This window comes from Terrapene carolina, unplaced genomic scaffold (assembly GCF_002925995.2).
Source record: "Terrapene carolina triunguis isolate 2854851 unplaced genomic scaffold, T_m_triunguis-2.0 Scaffold96, whole genome shotgun sequence".
NCBI lineage: Eukaryota > Metazoa > Chordata > Testudines > Emydidae > Terrapene > Terrapene triunguis.
In genome coordinates this window covers 33,542,085-33,563,322 of record NW_020664447.1, presented here as the reverse complement: position 1 = coordinate 33,563,322, position 21,238 = coordinate 33,542,085, and the positions used below count along the sequence as shown (strand labels likewise).

The 21,238-nt window shown below is 44.2% G+C and overlaps 1 protein-coding gene across 1 annotated transcript; it reads left to right on the top strand.

The window, feature by feature from the left end:
• Positions 1–111: 111 nt before the first annotated feature.
• On the top strand, positions 112–21,025 carry ATP6V1D (ATPase H+ transporting V1 subunit D). Its single transcript, XM_024198593.3, has 9 exons — positions 112–644; positions 7,772–7,889; positions 9,918–9,997; positions 11,267–11,334; positions 13,876–13,920; positions 14,408–14,511; positions 15,167–15,233; positions 18,409–18,487; positions 20,305–21,025. Exons 1-9 carry the CDS (start codon positions 604–606, stop codon positions 20,444–20,446), a joined length of 744 nt encoding a protein of 247 aa, XP_024054361.1. The 5' UTR covers positions 112–603; the 3' UTR covers positions 20,447–21,025.
• Positions 21,026–21,238: the final 213 nt, after the last annotated feature.

Sequence of the window (21,238 nt, the reverse complement as noted above, 5' to 3'; positions counted from 1 at the left end):
CCCTTCCTACCTCACACAGCGCGTGGGACCTGCGGTGCTCGCGCGAGATCACATACTCCTCATCATAGAGTCTCCGCGGCCGCCGCGCGGGATAGAGGGACCCTAGAGGACTCATCATAGAGTGCGAGATCTTCGGGACGCATAGATCGGCTCAGGAACTTCCAAACCCGATGGAGGGCGGGGGTTCTGAAAGGGACACACGCGCGCAAGAACTCGCAGAAACCATAGAGTCGAGGACCTCCTGGCGGTACAAACCGGCCTAGGAACAAGTCATGCATTTTCCTTTCTGTCACACGGTGGCGCTGGAGCGAGTGAAGGGCACGTGACTACCACTCCCCCGACAGGCGCGCGTTGTTTTGCCCATATTGCGTCAATCCGCGACATATGGAGGCGACGGAGTCGGAAAGGGCCCAACATCCGGGTCTTAGTTCCGCCGTGTTCTTTGCGCCCGGCGTCGCTGCGCTGGGGTGGAGCCAGCTGCGGGAAGCGGAAACGGAGTCTGGTCCGCCCCGCCCTTGATTACCGGTCGTGGTGTCACACGTGACCGAGCCGGGTGGTAGCGGAGGTAGCAGCGAGTCGCGAGCGCCCTTCGCCGCGGTCAGGATGTCGGGCAAGGACCGGATCGAGGTTTTCCCCTCGCGGATGTGAGTGACCCGCCCGGGCAGCGGCATCTGCCGGGCTCCCTCCCTTGCCGGAGCCGGGCTCCCCTCCTGTCGCGGGCAGAGGCGGCTCCGGGGCTGGCGCAGTGACCGGGGAGGGAGCGGCCGGCGTCACGGTGGTAGCTACGGGCCAGTCGGGGAACAACAGGACCCCTGCTCGGAGCCGCGCCGCCGGATAGCCGGGGGGAGCCCGTCCGCTTGCTTCGCCCAGCGGCCCTGCCCGTCGCTGCTTTGCCGATGGGATTCCGGGGGGTGGGAGCCACGTCGGCCCGAGCGTGGCGCTGTTCCCGGACCCCTACCCCAGGCCGTCCATCACGCTGCCCCGGGGAACGGCCCAGGCTCTGACACCAGGGCTGGGGATTTTACAAATTTCGGGTTTTGCTGTCTGGGTGCAGGGGCTGCAAGACGCTGTGTGTGAGTCGTCCCAGCTTTGTCACTCACAGGTTCCAAGGTCGGAAGGGACCGTTGTGATCATCTGGTCTGACCTTCTGTGTAACCCTGGCCTAGGACTTCCCTGTGTCAATTCCTGTTTGAACTGGAGCTTGTCTTTTAGAAAAACATCTAGTCTTGATTACATCTGACTTGAGTTGTACAGGGCAGCTGGAAACTGGGGTCCCTGTATTTATTAGGAAAAGTGCACTGCGAGGAAGGGGTTTGTGACAACCACGATAGCTTGTAACATTTGACTTGGTTGGTGAGACATTTACTCCCTGTTGAGTAAAACCTCAGCCTTGTTGAGATATGTCTGAACAACTGTAAGGGATTGATTTCCTGCAGAAATTGAAACTCTCAAATACCTGTGCTAAAGGTTTTGAACAGAGATCCTGCCTACTCCTATGAATGTCAAATTCTGCAAATTTGTGCCAGGATCTCCAAGCATCTAACACATTCCTGTAGTTCTCACTCCAATACTGAAACCTCTCATCCTGAAGCATATCAGATGGAGAACCCTATAGCATACAATAGTTTGCTGTCTGGACACCAGCGGTTGTATCAACATAAGTTTCCATTACATCGTCTCCATCTTTTGTCAGTTCTGTCAGTAGCATTCCCTCCAAGTATCTTCAATGCATTTGCAATCTTTTTAATGAATCTATTCAATTGAGTATCATTGAGGAACTTACAAGCAAATGAGACTCTGTCTTGTACTGCTACATTAGTCTCCTACAAAACTCCATCATTAAAGCCAAAATTATAACTAGGTTCAAAAAATGGTTGAGAGTGCAACCCCAATGCGTTGGTTGTCCTTAAGCCTCTGGGTGCCAGAAGCTGGGACTGGACAACAGGATGGATCACTTGAGAATTGCCCTGTTCTGTTCATTCTTTCTGAAGCATCTTGCACTAGCTGCTGTCAGCAGACAGGATACTGGGCTAGATGGATCATGGGTCTGACCCAGTATGGCCATTCTTATGATTTAAAAAAATTGCCTGTGATGGAGAATCTTTTATGTTCTCTTTATGGAAACTGTTTCAGGAGATGAGCATATGACTAGTGCAGATGTGTCTGTAGTTCCCCATCTCTTGCAAAGACAAGTGAATTATGAAATTCCAGACTAACTTCCCTTTGTCTCCTTATAACCAGAGCTCCAAGTAGTTTACTTTTTTGTAGTGTTTTTATTGAGCGGTACAAATTCCACTGAATGCTACAAACAAAAAGAAAGGGAATCCTCAGAACCAGCAGTTTTCTGGGTTTAAAAAGCTTGGGCCACATTAAGATAGCTTCTATTTTATTCCCTTTGTTATGGCAATCCCTTTTAAAATATAAATCTTTAAAATTAAAGAAAAAAACAGTCCATCATAATGTACTGGGTTGCTCTAGAGTTGGTCTCTGCACACATTTTTTTCTGTTAAACACAACAAAAAATACAGACTTCATAAACAGAGAGGTCACATTTTAAGCTTCCTGATTTTGCCCATGCTCTATTTGTATTTGTGGACTTGGGGGAGAATGAGCATGAAGACTAAGTTGTGAAACTAAATCAATTCTTCCTGGAGAAACCATCTCAGGATTGAGACTAGTAATGAGGCAATCAAGGCACCTCAGAAATTCAGTGACCATACAACTGGAGATTGAGGCCAGGTCTATGCTAGGAGTGCTTTGCCTGGCATAGGCAAAATAAGCTATTCCGGACAAAAGTGTAGTTTTTCCAGTATAACTGTATTTACACTAAGGGCTCGTGACAGACATAGCTATGTCTGTCACGAATCACAGCTTATCAGAGACTCTAGTGTAGAGCTGGCTTAAGCTTTTATACATAAAACTGATAAAGAACGGGACGGGGGACAGGAGAAGAATGTATTGGTTTTGCTTTTACTTGAAAGAGGATAGCTTTATGTAAGTTGGAAAATGAGGCCTGTGTTGGGGGCAAACTCTATGCTTGGTGTTAAGGAAAGCCATGTATGAAGGCAGAACTTGACATTTACAGTCTTTGATATATAGCTGAGAATGGGGACATTCACTGAAATGCGCTTTTCCTTTAATTTCAGATAGAAATTAACAACGTCCCAGATATTGTAACTATTGCAAGTGGGATATGTAGGGTTCACAGCTAATTGTGTTGACAGAGGAAGTCAACTAAATAGAGTATAATCCCTATTCTCTGTAATTTTCCAGGTGCTGACAGCCAATGATTTGTCATGTAGTCAGATGTCTTTGACAAAGCATGGCATATGGCCATCATTACAGCAGAACACAAGTCATTTGAAAGTTCGAGTTATGAAACTGCTGTCTTGTAATGTTTCTACTCAATAACTGTTCAGATTTCCAGGGTAGGAGCAACCAAACTTGGCCATGAGCAGGAGAGGGTCATTCTTAGTCTTGTATAAAATCGTGCTGATGGAGCTTCTGTCAGCGTTAATACGTAGGTGGGTCCCAGCACATTATATTCCATCTTGATCTAAGTGGTCAGTTTGCAGTCTCTGCCTACATCTCCTTGTTGAAATTGAGAATAGCTGTGTGTGGTGTATGTGGTCCTGAGAGGTTCATTGTTTGTCTAGATATCTCCTTTTTCTATCGCTTGTCACTCCTGAAGCACAGATCACTAAACGTTCTGCAGATGTGGATGCAGGGACTCCCCAGGTTTAGAATAGGTGTGTATCTTCAACATACTTCCAGAAGAATACGACCAATTCTGAACTAGGGATATTTTGATAAAATTTGTTTTTTCTTTTAAAGTTCCATTATGCAAAGTGAAACATGACTAATCCCTAGGGGCCAGAGAGCAGAACACAAGGTCTTTCCATATAGTATTCTGAGTACAAATTGCTCTGGGAAGAAGGGTTAATGCTATGGGAAGGCATTTGAGAGTCTGGAGTTCTGGATTCTGTTCTTGACTCTGACTTGCATGAACTGAACTCCTCTGATTCAGTTTATCCTTATGTAAAACCGGGATAACATTCATCTTCCTCACAGTAGAATTGTCTTTTTAAAAGCACTTCTGAGGTCCTTGATCAAATTAGTGTGCCATATTAATATACAACAACTGAGGCATAACTGGCTTTTTTTTTTTTTTTTTAATTTGAATAGCTGTTGTATTCCAGATCTTTTTAAAGGAGACCTCTGCTTAAGATAAAAAATGCATCCTATGTAGAAGGATTATTATACTTACATACCAGAGCTTGAATTCATAGCTTCATTCGTTCAAGCTTCATTCATAGAAATGCAGAATCGTAGATGCTGGACACGAAGATAATCTATTAGGTTATCTGCCTTGTCTGGTTTCTGCTACTGAATTGTTCTCTTCACTTTGTTCACTAGTGCTCTTGTTCAGTTAAATTTTAAATGTCCCAAGTGATGGATCTTCCATGACATTTTTGTAGGGAGCCTATTAGGTAGGTGAATTTTTTTCCCACTGTTGTGAGCATTTTTGCAGTCTTTATAGTTGTCTAGAATAATATTTCATCCTGAGAATTATACCTTAGTTTGAGAGCGCGCGCGCTCTCTAAAAATGAGAGGTGACTTGACTGGGGTCTCAGCAGAGAAGTAAACTCAAAGCAACTCCTGTTAATAAATAAAGAGAGAAACCCTGCCTCTAATCTGTCTTTTCCTCAGTTGAACAGAATTTCTTACTCCATCTTGTTATTAGTGAAGTTTCGTATTGGCATAAATCTTTTCTACATCAAAGATGCTTGGTGAAGTCTTTTTTGTTCTAGCTGTTCTGGCTTTGTCTTGATGGTAAACAGGACTGTGTTTATTGCACACATGGAGTCTGTTAAATCTTGCTTGGACTAGAAAATAAGCCACCCTTTGATAGTTAGACCTTGGAAAAAGCCAGTTGGTGCACGGCTGTGAAATCTCTGAATCTGTGTGAAATTCCAGGTATTCAGTTCTTCTAAAAACCAGGCTTCCTTTTTATTCCCTGAATTACAATCTACTGTGAACATTCAGATAGCAGCCGTGTTAGTCTGTATCCGCAAAAAGAACAGGAGGACTTGTTGCACCTTAAAGACTAACAAATTTATTTGAGCATAAGCTTTCGTGGGCTACAGCCCACTTCATCAGATGCATAGAATGGAACACACAGAAGATATTTATACATACAGAGAACATGACAAGGTGGAAGTAGCCATGCCAACTGTAAGAGGCCAATCAATTGAGATGAGCTATCCTCAGCAGGAGGAAAAAAACTTTTGAAGTGATAATCGAGATGACCCATAGAAGGTGTGAGGAGAACTTAACATGGGGAAATAGATTCAATTAGTGTAATGAGCCACCCATTCCCAGTCTCTGTTTAAACCTAAGTTAATTGTATCTAATTTGCATATTAATTCAAGTTCAGCAGTCTCTCTTTGGAGTCCGTTTTTGAAGTTTTTTTGTTAGTCTTTAAGGTGCCACAAGTACTCCTGTTCTTTTTGTGAACATTCAGAAGTTTCAGTGCAAGTTGGGTTCTTGTCTGTTTAGGAACTTATATGGCCCATGTTGCTGTGGTATCTCAGTGTCTCACAGACATGAATGAATTTATTGCCCCAACATGCCTGTGAGGTAGAGAAGTGTTATTATTTCTTACTTTATATATGTGGAACTGAGGTAAATGGAGATTAAGGCCATGTCTTCTCTACCACTGTTGTCGGCAAAACTTATGTCGCTCAGGGATATGAAAAAACACCCCCCTGAGCAACACAAGTTTGGCTGGCATAAGGGGTAGTGTGCACAGCGCTATGTCGGCGGGAGAACTTCTCCCACCAACATAGCTACTGCTGCTGCTTGGGGGTGGTTTAATTTTGTCGACGGGTGAGCTCTTTCCCATTAGCATAGAGCAGCTACACAAGCGATCTTACAGCAGTGCTGCTGCTGCTAGTGTAGACGTGGCCTAAGTGTCTTTCCAAGGTCACACAGGAAGTCTGTGGGCTTGCCTTCACTGCAAAGCTAGCTCGAGTTATAACTCAGTGTTAACTCTAGCATGCATGTTATGCATGCATACACTCTCTCTGTATATAGGCTAGGCCAGAGGTTCTCACATTTTTTGGTGGCCTCCGAGTGCGGCCAACAACTCTTGCTGGTGGCTGCTCTTACACTTTTTTCTAAAATACTTAATTAACTTTAGGAAAAACAAATAAATATGCACATATACAGGTCCAGATCATTGTAATTTATTTATTGCTAGCTAGTAAGTCTGCTGTGAACAGTGATACTTGTAGTTTGTTAATATCACTGTTCACAGTAGACTTACTCAGCCCCAGCAAGCCTGGGGACAAATTAAGCCCTGGATGGGAGGTCGGGGTAGGCAGCAGGGGCCAGGAGTGATGGAAATGGGGGGCCAGAGCCCGAAGCCCTGTGGCTGGGGACAGAGCCCGAAGCGGCACGGCCCAGGGCCTGCTGCCCTGCAGCCGGAGCCTGCCGCCCTGCCACCCCAGGGCTGAAGACCAAAGCCTGAGCCCTCCCGCCCCTGGGAAGGTGGGGAACTCACCGTCTGCCGCCTCCTCCAGCATTGTGCCCAACTGTCTACAGAGAGGGGGGCAGGGCCCAACCCCTGCTTGCAGCCCCAGCAGCCAACATCAAGGCGGTGCATCCAGGAACAACAGGGAAGGGGAAGGGCTACTGCTTCCCTCTTTCCTTCCCCCCCCGCCCCAAGTCACTGCCCAAGAGGCTATGGCCGCAAGAAAAGTCCCTGGTGGCTGCATTTGAGAAATGCTGGGCTACGCTATAGCCAAGTTAGCACAACTTGTCAGCTGCTAACGCAACCATTCTGAGTAGCTCAAATGTTTCACGGTGTGGCCCCTCTTGCTTCAGCAAGGCTAACTCAAGAGGTGCTAACTCTGCAGTGAAGACACAGCTTATGGCAGCGATGGAAACGGAACCTGTGACCTTGGTTTCAGTTCTCAAGTCTTCCACAGGACTGAGTTAATACTCAATCCGGACCTTTCAGAGGGTAGTACTTGCAAATTAGGATCACTTCCACCTGTCTCTACTGACTTGGAAATCTCCCACAGGATTTCTGAGGGTAGGGAATAACCCCACTTTCTGGATAGTGTTTGCTCTTTTCCAAAGGAGAGTGTGAGCTGCTGCTGAAAGTCTGGCTGCTGTTTCATCTTGCCTGTTGCTGTGGTTTGTTGTGTGTTTTTAAAAGGTACTTGAGACACTTTAGAAAAGCCAATTCTTATTGGTTTCAGTAGACCGACTAAAGTCTCATGAAGAATTGGTTGTCTTTTTTTATGGTGTTTGGCATTTGAGAAGCATGAGAAACCAGAATATTAGAAAGTAGAACAAATGTCCTCAGGATGACAATGGGCAAATTTGGGTTCCTGTTGAATGGCTCTAGAGAAGTTGCATTCCAAAGAATTTTGATTGCTTACTGTGTGGCTTTCCATAATGGAATGGCTGAGCAATGATTTGAATAACAGTGCCCGTATGCAGCACTTGTCAGCCTGTTGAGATCTTCAGCTTTACAAACACTAACTCTGTGACCCCTGTCTGTGAAACAGGTAAGTATAATTCCCATTTTTACAAATGGGAAAATGCACCACACCAAGTGGCTGCTTGTGGTCAAGGAGACCAACATGTCTTCAGATACTTCCTAATGTCTCCATCATTTTCCATGTCAGAAATGATTTTACTTTCTCCTGATCCTTCTGAGTGACAGAAAAAAATCTGTATCTCTTTCCTTGCTTAATAGGGCTCAGACCATCATGAAGGCTCGTTTGAAAGGGGCCCAGACGGGTCGTAACCTCTTAAAGAAAAAATCTGATGCTCTGACTCTTCGATTCCGACAGATACTAAAGAAAATCATTGAGGTAGGTGAATTCAGTTTCTACCATGTCTGCCTTGCTCTGTTAGGAAATTATCTATGTTCTGTAAACCATGCATTTCCATAATGCTTCCATTGAGATCACTTTCACATCGGTTAGAATTTGGTGCAATTTTGCAGGTAACCTGCAGTCTGGTAAATAACACTGAAGTGGTTTTAGTTTTTCTATCTGAAGAAGCTGTGCAAGGGGCCTAAGGCTCTGTTTAGGAGTTTAAACCCCTCTTCTTCCTTCTCCAATCAGCCATAAACCCTGCTTCCTTCTGTCCCCAGAGCTCCCTACAGGGTCTCCTGAATTTTAGAAAACTGGCCAGTCCTAGAATCATAGAATATCAGGATTGGAAGGGACCTCAGGAGGTCATCTAGTCCAACTCCCTGCTCAAAGCAGGACCAATTCCCAACTAAATCATCCCAGCCAGGGCTTTGTCAAGCCTGACCTTAAAAACCTCTTAGGAAGGAGATTCCACCACCTCCCTAGGTAACCCATTCCAGTGCTTCACCCTCCTAGTGAAAAAGTTTGTCCTAATATCCAACCTAAACCTCCCCAACTGCAACTTGAGACCATTACTCCTTGTTCTGTCATCAGGTACCACTGAGAACAGTCTAGATCCATCCTCTTTGGAACCCCCTTTCAGGTAGTTGAAAGCAGCTATCAAATCCCCCCTCATTCTTCTCTTCTGCAGACTAAACAATCCCAGTTTCCTCAGTCTCTCCTCATAAGCCATGTGTTCCAGCCCCCTAATCATTTTTGTTGCCCTCCGCTGGACTCTTCCCAATTTTTCCACATCCTTCTTGTGGTGTGGGGCCCAAAACTGGACACAGTATTCCAGATGAGGCCTCACCAATGTCGAATAGAGGGGAATGATCACGTCCCTCGATCTGCTGGCTATGCCCCTACTTACACAGCCCAAAATGCTGTTAGCCTTCTTGGCAACAAGGGCACACTGTTGACTCATATCCAGCTTCTCATCCACTGTAACCCCTAGGTCCTTTTCTGCAGAACTGCTTCCTAGCCATTCGGTCCCTAGTCTGTAACGGTGCATGGGATTCTTCCGTCCTAAGTGCAGGACTCTGCACTTATCCTTGTTGAACCTCATCAGTTCTGATGGTGTTAAGCATAACGAGACTGACTTTAACATGCTTCCTTCACTCTGTCTGGCTTGGGGAGGATGCTGTGGACCATCAGTATCAGCTGCTTGGTTAAACAAACTGCTAAGTAGGGACAGCAAGCTCTATCCAGCTTGATCTTATCCTTTTTCTGTAAAGGCACAGTGTTAATATGGGTTTATGTGCAATCTGCTGCAGTAGGAGCAATCCCAAGGTTTAACCATGGTCAGGTGAAATGACAAACATAATCCGTGTTCAGCATCTACTCTTATAACTGAACTGTGTTCAGCATTGCGTTAGCTACAATTGCTGCTGACATCCATGATTAGCAATGTTTCCATTTCATGGTGTAGATAAGGCCTCAGAAGTGTTGTATCAGGTTTCCTGCAGACTCAGTAAGGCAGCAGTGCACTGGCTGATACTCAAATTTTTGGCTTCAATAGTTTTTTTTGTAACTGTCTGGGCTAGAAATGCTTAAGTCTTATCTGCGCTGAGAAGACTTGGAAAAAACAGATTTCCCGGTAGTTCAGCTGAATCACTGTAAGACGTTGTTGGAGCCCTCTTGTGCTGTGCCCATTTTTACGACCATGTTAAATCCTAGGATTCTCAGTTTACAATGATGTGGTGGCCTTTCAGGGGCATGCCATAAGCAGTTTTGCATTGTGTATCCATCTTAAAGATAAAAAGTCACCTTTATATTTAGTTTTTTGCGCTGCCTCCTTGGTGGGTGTTGGGAAACTTCCCCACAGTTGGGAAACTTCGGGACACAGGATTCTTCTTCATTTGTCTTTAACTAGGTACAGCAAACAGCTGCCGACCAGTAATGTCCCACCCTGAGGTGACTGCATTTCAGCTGTAGGTTGAGTGATTTTTGTTAAGTTTTAAAATTGCATCTCTGTTCTCTTTATAGACTAAGATGTTAATGGGTGAGGTGATGAGAGAAGCTGCATTCTCACTTGCTGAGGCAAAATTTACGGCTGGAGACTTCAGGTGAGGACCACTGATTTGTACTGTACTGCTACATGGAGAATCCCCAGCTTTCCTTTCCCAGGAAGAGAGGACAACCAGCAGGCTGTAGGTTCCACTTTTAGGAGAAGAGTGGAAGAAAGGAAAGTTCTGTAGTAGATGCTGGGGAAGGGAAAGGAAGCCTCATGATACATTGGGTACCATCAATCAAGGGTGGGAGCATAAGGTGGGTAAAGGAGAGAAACAGTTTGTGCTGAGGAAATATTCATCATTTTGGAAGTCAAACAAGCACATCAGCTGGTAGAAGCAGCTTTCAACTAAGTGTAAGTGTAAATCCTCAGTTGAGCCAGTGGTTGCTTCTGCAGCTTGGAATTTAAAGTGTAGGGAAATGGGCAAGTGTAACAGAAGGCTGGTCTAGTTTTCCCTTTTGCTCTGTATTGCTGAGTTGTAGAGGCAGATTCTCCTTTTCCATGGTTTCATCACCTCTCAGTAACTCCCAGGGAGATCTACCATGCTGATGACATGAGGTCCTATGCTGATGACTGTCTAGGGCAGTGGTCTCCAACCTTTTTACACCCAAAATCACTTCTTGAATTTAAGGAAAACCCAGGATCTACCCCGCCCCACTCACTCCCCCCCTTCCTAACTGTCAGAGTGAGTAAGCACTGGAATAAATTGCCTAGGGAGGTTGTGGAATCTCCATCATTGGAGATTTTTAAGAGCTGTTTGTCTAACCTGCTATCAGGAATGGTCTAGATTATACTTGTGCTGCCATGAGTGCAGGGGACTGGACTAGATGATCTCTCGAAGTCCCTTCCAGTTCTATGATTCTATGCACAGTCACACAAAATCCAACTTAATGCTGGAACCTTGACCCAGATTTCACGTTTTTTTGGGTTCTCATGTAAATTAGAGCCATAATATTACTAGAATACTTTTGTGTGGTTTTCTGCCAGATAACGGTTTTCAGGAATTGATTTGAGGTTGGAAAGAGCCTTGGTGGGCCAGGTGTGCAATGTGCATTCTAGATACTCAGCCTCTTTACATTTACGAACAGATGCAGTCTCTGCACTTAGTTTCATAGCTCTTTTGTGTTACCTTTTGATTTCTATGTAAAAGCTTGCTTCATTGAACTGTTAGTGTGGGTGAGCTAATCTTCAGAAAACTCAGTGCCAGAGTTGGAGACTTGTTCCATGAATCCTCGAAGCAGTTTGACTGCTGCTTAACCCTTGCACACAATGATGAATTCATGATTCGATTTTACCCAATTAAGGTGCATTTTCTTCTCTTCAGTACCACTGTGATCCAGAACGTGAACAAAGCTCAAGTCAAGATCAGAGCTAAGAAAGACAACGTAGCAGGTGACTATCTCCCCACCTTAGCAAAGTACAAGTATGTCACAGGCCCATTTATGTTTCCTGGAAAATACACAGATGGTTTGTAAACAGAATGTATGTCTCCTCTTCTGCATTTCTCTTCTCCCCTCCTTTTATTACTAGGGACATTCTCATGTGAAAATAAGAACTTGGTGGACTACAAATTCATTTGGTCTCCATGGGGAGAGGGATACAAATTCATTTGGGGGGGGAGGGATAGCTCAGTGATTTTGAGCATTTGCCTGCTAAACCCAGGGTTGTGAGTTCAATCCTTGAGGGGGCCACTTGGGGATCTGGGGTAAAATCAGTACTTGGTCCTGCTAGTGAAGGCAGGGGGCTGGACTCGATGACCTTTCAAGGTCCCTTCCAGTTCTAGGAGATGGGATATCTCCATTTAAAAAAAAAAAAAAAAAGTTACAATAAGAGATTTTGCAGTCAGGGAAATGGGATTAAGTCATTTAGTCCACTTTTGCAGATGCCAGGTATGGTTTTCCACTGTAGCCTATTCTTCAGAACTTTGTCGAGTCCAGTTTTAATGTCTTAAGCAGTGGGGCTTCCACTGCTTTCCTCAGGCCAGCTACACCATGTTCTAGTAGATATCTCCTGTGTGGAAGCTTTTTAGTATATGCAGCTCTAACTTTTGTTTGATTTCATCCTGTTATTCCTAGTTATACAACCTAGACCACATTGAACAGTTCCTTTCAAATACTTGTGCAAATATATTCCCCTCAGACATCACTTAACCCAACTACACACATTATGTAGGATCTTTTAATGTTTCCTCAGATCATTTTCTCAAACCACTTAATTTTTGCTCCTCTTCTCTATGCTTCCTCTAACTTATGAACATATTTTTAGTATCTCATCAGCTGTATGAAGGACTTGTCACCAGTTTGTTTTGTAACATGCTTTTGTATACAACCCTTAAAATCTCATTGGCTGTTTTTGCTGCTGTATTCCATTATGGACAGAAGAATGACCATACTGGGTCAGACCAATGGTCCATGTAGCCCAATATCGTGTTTTCTGATGGGGGGCCAGTGCCAGATGCTTCGGAGGGAATGAACAAAACAGAGCAATTTCGAGTGATCTGGTCCCTGTCGTCCAATCCCAACTTCTGGCATTTGGAGATTGAGGGACACCCAGAAGATGGGATTGTGTCCCCAACTATCTTAGCCATTGGTGGACCTATTAGCCATCTTCCATGAACTTCTCTAATTCTTTTTTGAACCAGCTTATTAATTTTGGCCTTCACAACATCCCATGGCAATGAGTTCCATGGGTTAACTGTGCACAGTGTGAAGAAATAAACCTGCTGCCTATTAATTTCATTGAGGGACCCCTAGTTCTTGTGTTATGTGAAGGAGTAAATAACACTTTCCTCTTCACGAACTTATATTTTATCCCTCTTAAATCTCTTTAAGCATCACTGCTTCCAGATGTCTCAGAATATCCTCAGTTATACTGTGTGTGCATGTTCACCACTTCACAATAATCGGCTGCACCCCAAATGCAGGATTCTGCCTTCAGAAAGGGAAGAAGGATGTATAAATCCAGTCCCTCACCTTGCCTAAATGAATGAGAGTACATAAACTGCTGTGTGGTCAACTTTTGACGATCAGACAATGCATAACTATTGGGGCGGGGTGTGTGTGTCCTGGACTCTAAAGATACATGGTTATGCCAGAAAATTCCATGCAAAGTGCTAACACAATACATTAGTTACACTGAAAAATTGCCACTCAGAGTCAGGAAACATTATAAAGTTGAATGCTCAGCACATACCTTAAAACATCTTTCACTTTTTATCAACATAATCAAATAATATCAAACTGAATCTACATACCTGAATTTCTAATGCAACTTCCTGGATTTGTGTTTTTAAGACGCATTCTACAGCGATGTACTATGGACTCTGCTTATCATAATCTCACTGTTTGTGTTGACCCGTTGTTTCATTTGTACTTATATTGTCAGCTCTTTGGGTCAGAAATCATTTTATGTTTGTGTGGTGCCTAGCACAATGTGGTGTCTGGGGCCTCTGGAGGCTACTTTAAGACAAATAATAAATCCTACTATAAGTCCAAATTCTTAAATTGAAATGCTTGTCTTTAGAACTACTAGACTGATTTTCTTCAAACAGCTATATGCTGGGTCTCAATGAGATCGAAAAATAATACAAGTTTGCGATTTCTATTTTCAGTCATTTGAGTTATCTTTGCTCGCAATTTCTGACTGGACGATCAAGAAGAAAATTGTATCTTTTCATATGCAAGTGTCTAAGCCAAGTTGGTTCAAACTTTTTTTTTTTTTTTAAATTGACTTCTAGCTGAAGGAGCATGGAGAGCTCCAGCTCCCAAAGAATTTAATGTTAGGAGCAATTATGGGAGAAGGAAGAGGCTAGAATTGAAGTTGAAATAACATTAGCTATATCATGTTCTGCCTTTGTAAAAAAAAATACTGTAGTCTGAGAACCAAATAAAACATTCAGTGATTCTTACACAAACTCTTGTGTGTCTTTAACAGGTGTAACCTTACCAGTGTTTGAGCATTACCAAGAAGGAGGGGACAGTAAGTACAAAATTAATCTTTTATGTCTTCGGGTGCTTGTGAAAAATACCTGGGTGTCCTGGAAACCCTTTATCAGTGAAACCCTGACAGCACAGGAACTGATAATTCAAGCTTTCTCCATGTTGCTCTGCCAACGCTGACCTGCAGGGGTTGCCTTCGGTGCCAGAGGGGAGTGTAGCTTTGGTCGTCACTAAATCTTCGGTCTGTATACTGAAATTTCTAATAGGAGGTTGCTCCTGATGCGCAGACACCTATCTGCAAGCGAGTAGGTGGGATTAGCAGACTTTATAGACCACTGAACAGCCATCCAACAGTAATGATGGTCAATAACTACTAATGTTTTCTAGATTAGAACTGCTGACAGAGGTGAAGGATTCAGCATTCCATTAGCAGTCCCATAAGCATCCCTGTACTTGTGGTGCCCTGGCAATCTTGTTGAGAGGCTTCATTCTTGCTAATGCCACTACTTTTTGATGGGTTATTTCAGGTTATGAGTTGACTGGCTTAGCTAGAGGTGGGGAGCAGCTGGCAAAACTGAAGAGGAACTATGCCAAAGCAGTGGAGCTGCTTGTAGAACTGGCCTCGCTCCAGGTAGGTGGGAGCAGAAGACGAGCGAAAGGGGTTCTGGTTTCTCTCAATTGTTCGATGGACAGTCTTGGTGGCTAAGGGATGTAGTAACCCCTTGATCTCTGAGCTGTGTGTGTGGAGACCAAAGGGCTGCAGTTTTCCCACTATACTACACTTCTTTTTCAGTCTGTCTTCTCTCATCGGGGTCTTGAGCTTCTTTCCTTTTTCTACCCTACCTCTCCCACACCTGCAGCTGTTGCTGGCAGGCACAGACACTGATTGCATGTTAATCTCTCCCGTGGATCCGCTTGGTCTTCTGCAGCCTCTCCTGAAAATGTGTGAGAGACTGAATGGCTGCTTTAGCTACTCACAAGTATAACTCTGCAGGGGCCTTTTTGTGGCCAGTTTTCTCACTGTTATTTTGAACTCTTAAGATGCCTGGCTAGTAAGTGCCCCCCTTTGGGTTACTGACATGTGTAACACTAAGTTAGTTACAGCAAATATTTAGTCACAGAGTACAAACCTGATGTCCATGAGAATGTACCTGTTTGCACAAAAGCAGGGCAGAGTTTAGCCTTTAAAGCAAGCATGCTTGGCTCCCTGAAGCCATCTACGCTTGTTGGATGGTAAAAATACTGACTCATTTGGTTTTGTATTATTTAATCTCACTTTGTCATAGACTTCATTTGTTACGCTGGATGAAGCTATTAAGATAACGAACCGGCGTGTGAATGCTATTGAACATGGTGAGTGAGTTGGAGCCTTTCCTCTTTAAGACACTTAACTGATTTTGAGCCTCCTTAGGAGATGAAGAGCAGCGTAGAGTCCTGGCAACTGTCGCTCTTTGTTGGTCTGCTTTGCTGTTATGGGGATTTCTACCATGATCAGGAGTTGCTATAACAATATTACGTAGGTGGAGAATAAACCAGGAACTATACTGTAAATAAAAATGCCAGTGTGGATTAGACAGGTTGCAAGTCTTGCAAGGACTAGATGAGAGGGAGCTGTACTGTAGTCCATAGAGCATTTGCTGGTGCTCCATGGATACCTGTCTAGCCACGCGATCCTGACTCTCCCCCTTGTTTTCAGACATTACATTGAGATGTAAGAATATTATCTTTGTCATTTTTCCATATAAGCGATTGCTTTTATTGTCAGGGATGTTAAGAGATTTTGAATGGGGTGGGAATGGGAGGTGGTCAGTCATAGATCCTAGTGAGATCCCTTTCGTGGCCCCCCCCATTGAGACTTCAGTGAGTGGAATCCAAGCATCTGTGCTTTGGATTGGGGTGTGTTAAGCTTCTGGACCTTGAACGGATCCTGGGGTCCTTGGGCACATATCTTATGTTTAGCATCCCCCTTCTGAGTGTTGGAACCCGCTGTCCAACTGTCTCGCCCTGCTGGGCACAGCGCTGACCGTTCAGACTCCCCAGTACTCACAGCCCCCCCTCCCAGAACTCCACCCAACAGGTGTGAAGCTTCTGGTTTACAGTTTAACTCTCTCCAGGGTATGCAGTAGTTGTGAAGCAGTCAACACTCCCTCACTTTGTTCAGTCTGTCAACTTTATGCTCTTTATATTTAATCATGTAAAGCACAGGACAGTACAGATCACACAAAACAATAAAACCTTCTTAAACGATGTCCTCACTAGCTCACCCTTCCCTTGGGAGATCTGTGTTCCATCTGTCAGCAGGCAGAGTCTTTCACCCCCTTGCCTAGCCTGCCCCTGCTGCCCTTCATGTTACTCTGGTGCAAAATGGCTCTTACCACCCCCCCCCTCTGAGATCCCAGCAGGAGTCTGTGAAGGGTATCACCTGTTTCCATTGTTCTGCCTCTTGGTGATTATTTTATTACTGCCAGCTGGTTTTCAAACAAGAAGGGTCCTTGCCTGGTCCTCCGTGTTGAGCTGCTGGGCTCTGCATAGCTCAAGTAGTTGGTTTTTCATCAGCTGTTCAAAATTCATTCCCCCCGGTCTCTCTTCACTATTCCTTTCCTGAAAAACCTGAGACTTTTCCCTTCTACAGTATTTGCCTTCACTGTTGTGGCACTTATAGCAATTCACACCATCACATTGTCACCAGATATGTCAGTCAGTACAATTGTCTCATGGACGTTTTTCCTCCCATTACCAATTACTTTGTTACCATGCTCTGAGGAATTTTGAGAATTCCTTATGCAGGAAAGAGAAGACTCTGGAGTTATGATTGGGCTACAACTATCATTAAAGTAATTTTAATGACTTGCTTTGTCTCAGATGTACAGGGTAATGAGTGCTGTAGAAAAGCTTAAAGTAGATTGTGCTTCTCCTAGGAAAGTCATGTCTTCAAACACAATTTCATATCCTCCATGCCAGTGCATAACTCCTATCTCTCATTTGCCTTTGGTGTCATCCCTGGCCCTGAACTCCTTGTCCTTCCTGTTCCTGATGGTGGCAAATCTGTCTTTTGCCATTCTGCTGTGTTGCCTGTATACAACCCTGCTGCAGGTCCCTCTACTAAGCCATCCAGTTTTAACCTCCTGCCACTTAGATTATTTCAAAGACCTCCTCAAGACCCAGCTCTTCAGACTTTGCCTTTTCAGATATACAAAGAAGCATGACGTTGAACTCCATCCTCAACTCCTTTGCTGCACTGCTTACTTCAGGATTCAATTCTAAATTGTCCCCCTTGTTAAGCAATGCAGCTTTCCATGGACTTGCTCCATCAAACTTAGAGGTCATGTCTTTTCTTCCCCTCAATACTCACTCACTTCACTCATTTAGCAGTGGCCTCCTCCCTGGTCTTCCAAACAAGCTTGACACTGTTTGTGAGAGAGCCTTCTCCTTCGCAGATCCTATTGTTGGCAGTAGTCTTTCAGAATTGACTAGCTCTCATGTCAAAGCTGTGCTGAAAATGTCATCTCCTGCTCTTGTCCTTATGACTGAATTTAATTTGCCATACCGTGCTGCTGCACCACATACTGTCTGACATTGTATCTGTTGGCATACAATTTGTATGAAAGATATTGCGCAACACTTCAATTTATAGCACCCTTCATCCAGAAAGGAGTCCAAAGCATTTTATAAACTAGGGATCTTATCATGCACAACTTAAACATGGCACTGCAAAGTTTAACTTTGCGCAACGGTGCTATGCAACCATTCAGGATAGGAAGTAGTGGGTAGAAAAGTCACATCCAACAAACTGGTGAAAGAACCTGTGGTAGAAGAACATATGGCAGAAAAATAGTTTCTAAAATTGAAATTTGGCCAATACACTGGGGTTAAGACCTTCATTGTTATGGAAATGGCCTGGGACTTTGACCTCCAAGAGTTCAGGACGTTAGTGGTCAAAGATCTTGTTACACCTTATCCAAGAGAGAACACCTATGGCAGCACAGTACTCCACTCTCAAGGATATTGGTTCCGTACCTACAGAACTGGGATGGTCTTGCAGGCCTCCCGTGTGAGGGCTGACACCAGGCCTGGCCTTTTTCAGCCTCATCTGAGGAGATCACAGTATAAGATTGTATGGATGTAGAAAGAAAGCAAATCATTGTCTCATTATTGTAGGACAAGGACATGAAGCTGTGGAATGAAAAGTTTGTTGGACATGGGGGAAAAAAGTTGTCCACAAAAAAATAAACTTACCGATTTCACTACTTAGTTCTCCCCATTCAACCTCCATTGGAAGCCAGTGCAAGCTGGCTCCATTGAATTATTGGTGCAGGTTATGAAATGCTGAGCCCCGTTAAAGAAAAGTGTGTTGTTGGTTACTCACTGTTAATGAAACACTGCAGTTCTTTGTGTCAAAATAAGGGAGGCATTTAAACTCTCTCAGACAAGCAAATCACTGGGCTGACTTTGAATGTATGTGATCTCTCCTCACTGTACAGGCTGTGTTTGCATGATTAATATGGTAGTGATTATTCGTATGTCTTAGTGATTATTCCCAGGATTGAGCGCACACTGTCCTACATCATCACGGAGCTGGATGAGAGAGAGCGAGAGGAGTTCTACAGGTAAGTGATGTGAATGGAGGAGGTTGTGCTGGCCCCCTCCCTTTCTTCTCACAAACTGACTCTTTTGAGACACAGAAATAGTGATGGGGTAGAGGAGGAGAACTGTGCAGTAGGCTAAACTATTGATGTTCTGCTTTTAGAAACTATCCAGTGCTGTCCAAGCACAGGTTCACAGCCACTTCCCTCCTAGAGGGGAGTAAACCTCAGCCACTATGCTGTGCAGTCCTTGACACCCTGTGCAGAGGCCTTTGGAGGGAATGGTGGAGCACTGCGGTGCATGCTGAATGTCCTTCTTTAAGTACCTGTTCTGTAGATCTAGTTCCCCTCTCCTCTCAGATGCCATGGGAGTTTGTTGCTCTCGGCCACCCTCCCTAGCTGGTGTGGCTGCTCCTGTGTATGCTGTTTCCAGAGCCTTGACAAGAGAACTGATGGAGCCACTAAAATCAAACCTTAAGCAAAATGGGGCTTTCCTTGCTTCCAGCTGACAGAAACAGAACAGGTGCAGGTGTGATTCTTTCAAAAAGATAGTCTGGTGAAAACTTTAAAAAACACTTCCTAACATTTTCCCTTGAGAGTAATTGCTGTAGGTGCCACAAGGATGTGATGCAATCACAATGGGGGGTGGGGGAGAAATGGCCTGTGCAATTGTGAATGGGGGAGTGGAGGTTGATCCACACTCATCTTTTGTGCTATTAGATGTGTTCACCACACAAGTGTGAAAACCCTCTCATTTAAAGGACCAAGATGCAAACTAGAAAAATACTGGTCTAGTGTTTTTGATGTATGATTCTGCAAACTTTCAAGGGCTGTGGTGAGAGAATCTTGGGAAGGTCAAGGTTAATGTGGGAGGACATTAGTACCAGGTTAAAGGAGGCACGGCTAAACATGAACATCTTTCTGTCCTATGTGAAATTCAGATTGAAGGAATCTGGCTCGTCCATCTATTGTACTCATTTCTATTTACTTTTGTTTAGCATTAAGCTTTCTCAAATAATGAACTTCTAAAAAGGCTCTACCTGTCTCATGCTTGCTCTTTCTGGATTTCTGTTCCTTTGCACCTTTATTCTTTCCTTGTGCTGACTTGTTCTCCCATGAATCCCAACAGGTGTCGTGGATAGATTTTTCTCCAGTCACTGTGGGAGGGTTCAGAGGTTCTCCAAGCCACATTCCAATCAGTCCACTCTTTTGGTGGCAGAGGGATGGCCTACTCTTTGTGGGGTAATAAGACTCTTGTTAAGCTGAATCTAATTGTGGGTGTAGTCCTGGGCTTTGTGCCATGGGAAGGAAATTGCCTGTTAGAGGCAGGTGTCCTGGTGCCAAGAAGCTGTAGTTTGAGGAAAGGTTAAGAACCTGCTCTTTCTTGCTGGGGGAATTTTTTTTTTTTTTTGGTAAGAGGTTAAGGTTGTAATTGTGGCTTAAAAAATTGGAGGGTAGCTGAAGCCAGTTGCTCAGTTCAGAGCTAAGGTTCAAGCTAAGAATAGGAAAGTAAGGAGTAAACTCTATGCAGGTTGAACTAGTTCACTCCAGAGTAACATGCCTATAGAATGCCAAGTGTATACAGGTCAGGTGCCTCTTTTGCTGGAGTAGGAATTGAGGGATCTTCAGACAAGATCTTTTTTTTTTTTAACACAGGTCAGCATATGGGGCCCAGAGAGCATCTTGTTGTACCTACATAACCTAACATACAAATGTATTGCATCAGCTGCCTTTCCCAGAGGACTGATGGAAAAACCAAACTGTTGGAGCACATCTTAATTTCTTACAAAGAGGCACCATCAATGCAGACATTAAATATCACCCCAATTCTTTCACTGCAGGTTAAAGAAGATCCAGGAGAAGAAAAAAATATTGAAAGAAAAGAATGAGAGAGAGCGGGCCTTACGGAAAGCTGCTGGGGTGGAACATGAACCTGCCAATCTCCTAGCAGAAGAGAAGGATGAAGACCTCCTCTTTGAGTAGCTCTGTTGGAGGGGGAGACCCAGATGGCAGTGTGTTAACTGATGTAATTCTGGACATGCTTTCTGGATACTTGTGGCTCTTCATTTGGTGTATTAGCCTGTGAGCTCCATTGGTTGTGGTTTTTCCCAAGATGAGAACTTGGGGAGCTTTTTTTGGTGGGGTGTGGAAGCAGAAAAAGGAGACTAGCAGGAGTCTGGTCTCTTTGGCAGTAGCAAGACCCTCTCCCTTACACCAATCTACCATCATCTGTTTGGCTACTGAATCTGTACTGCTGTTGATTAAGGATGTATTTATAGCAATCATACCCTCCTCTCTCTCCTTCCTACCTTTAAAACAGTGGAAAACACTCCTTGTAAGGGAGGGAAAAAAACCTATGTGCATGTTAACAGGTGAAAGTAGGTGTTGCTACAATTAACTTGCAAACTATTAATGATAGAAAAGCTGGATTGTTCAGGCTAACCTTGTTGCAGAAATCCACACACTTATTACCACTTGCCTGGAAGACATCTTCCATTTTGTGTAACTGTGGGAGAAAATTAATGTCTGTGCTGTATGATAATAAAATAATTTTAAATGTTACTGTCTGATGTCCACTCTAAGGTTTTGCTAAGTAGGAGACAAAGTTGCTACTTTCATGACCCTGGAAACGGTGGCATAGCAGGCTCAGTAACAGTGCAAGCTTTGCCCGTAGCAAATGTACCTTAATCCTGAACCAGAGGGGACCACTTCCCGTGCTGTCTCCATGCCCACTGGATCCTTTGCTTCTCTCCTGAGGTGATCATGAAGGGGGAT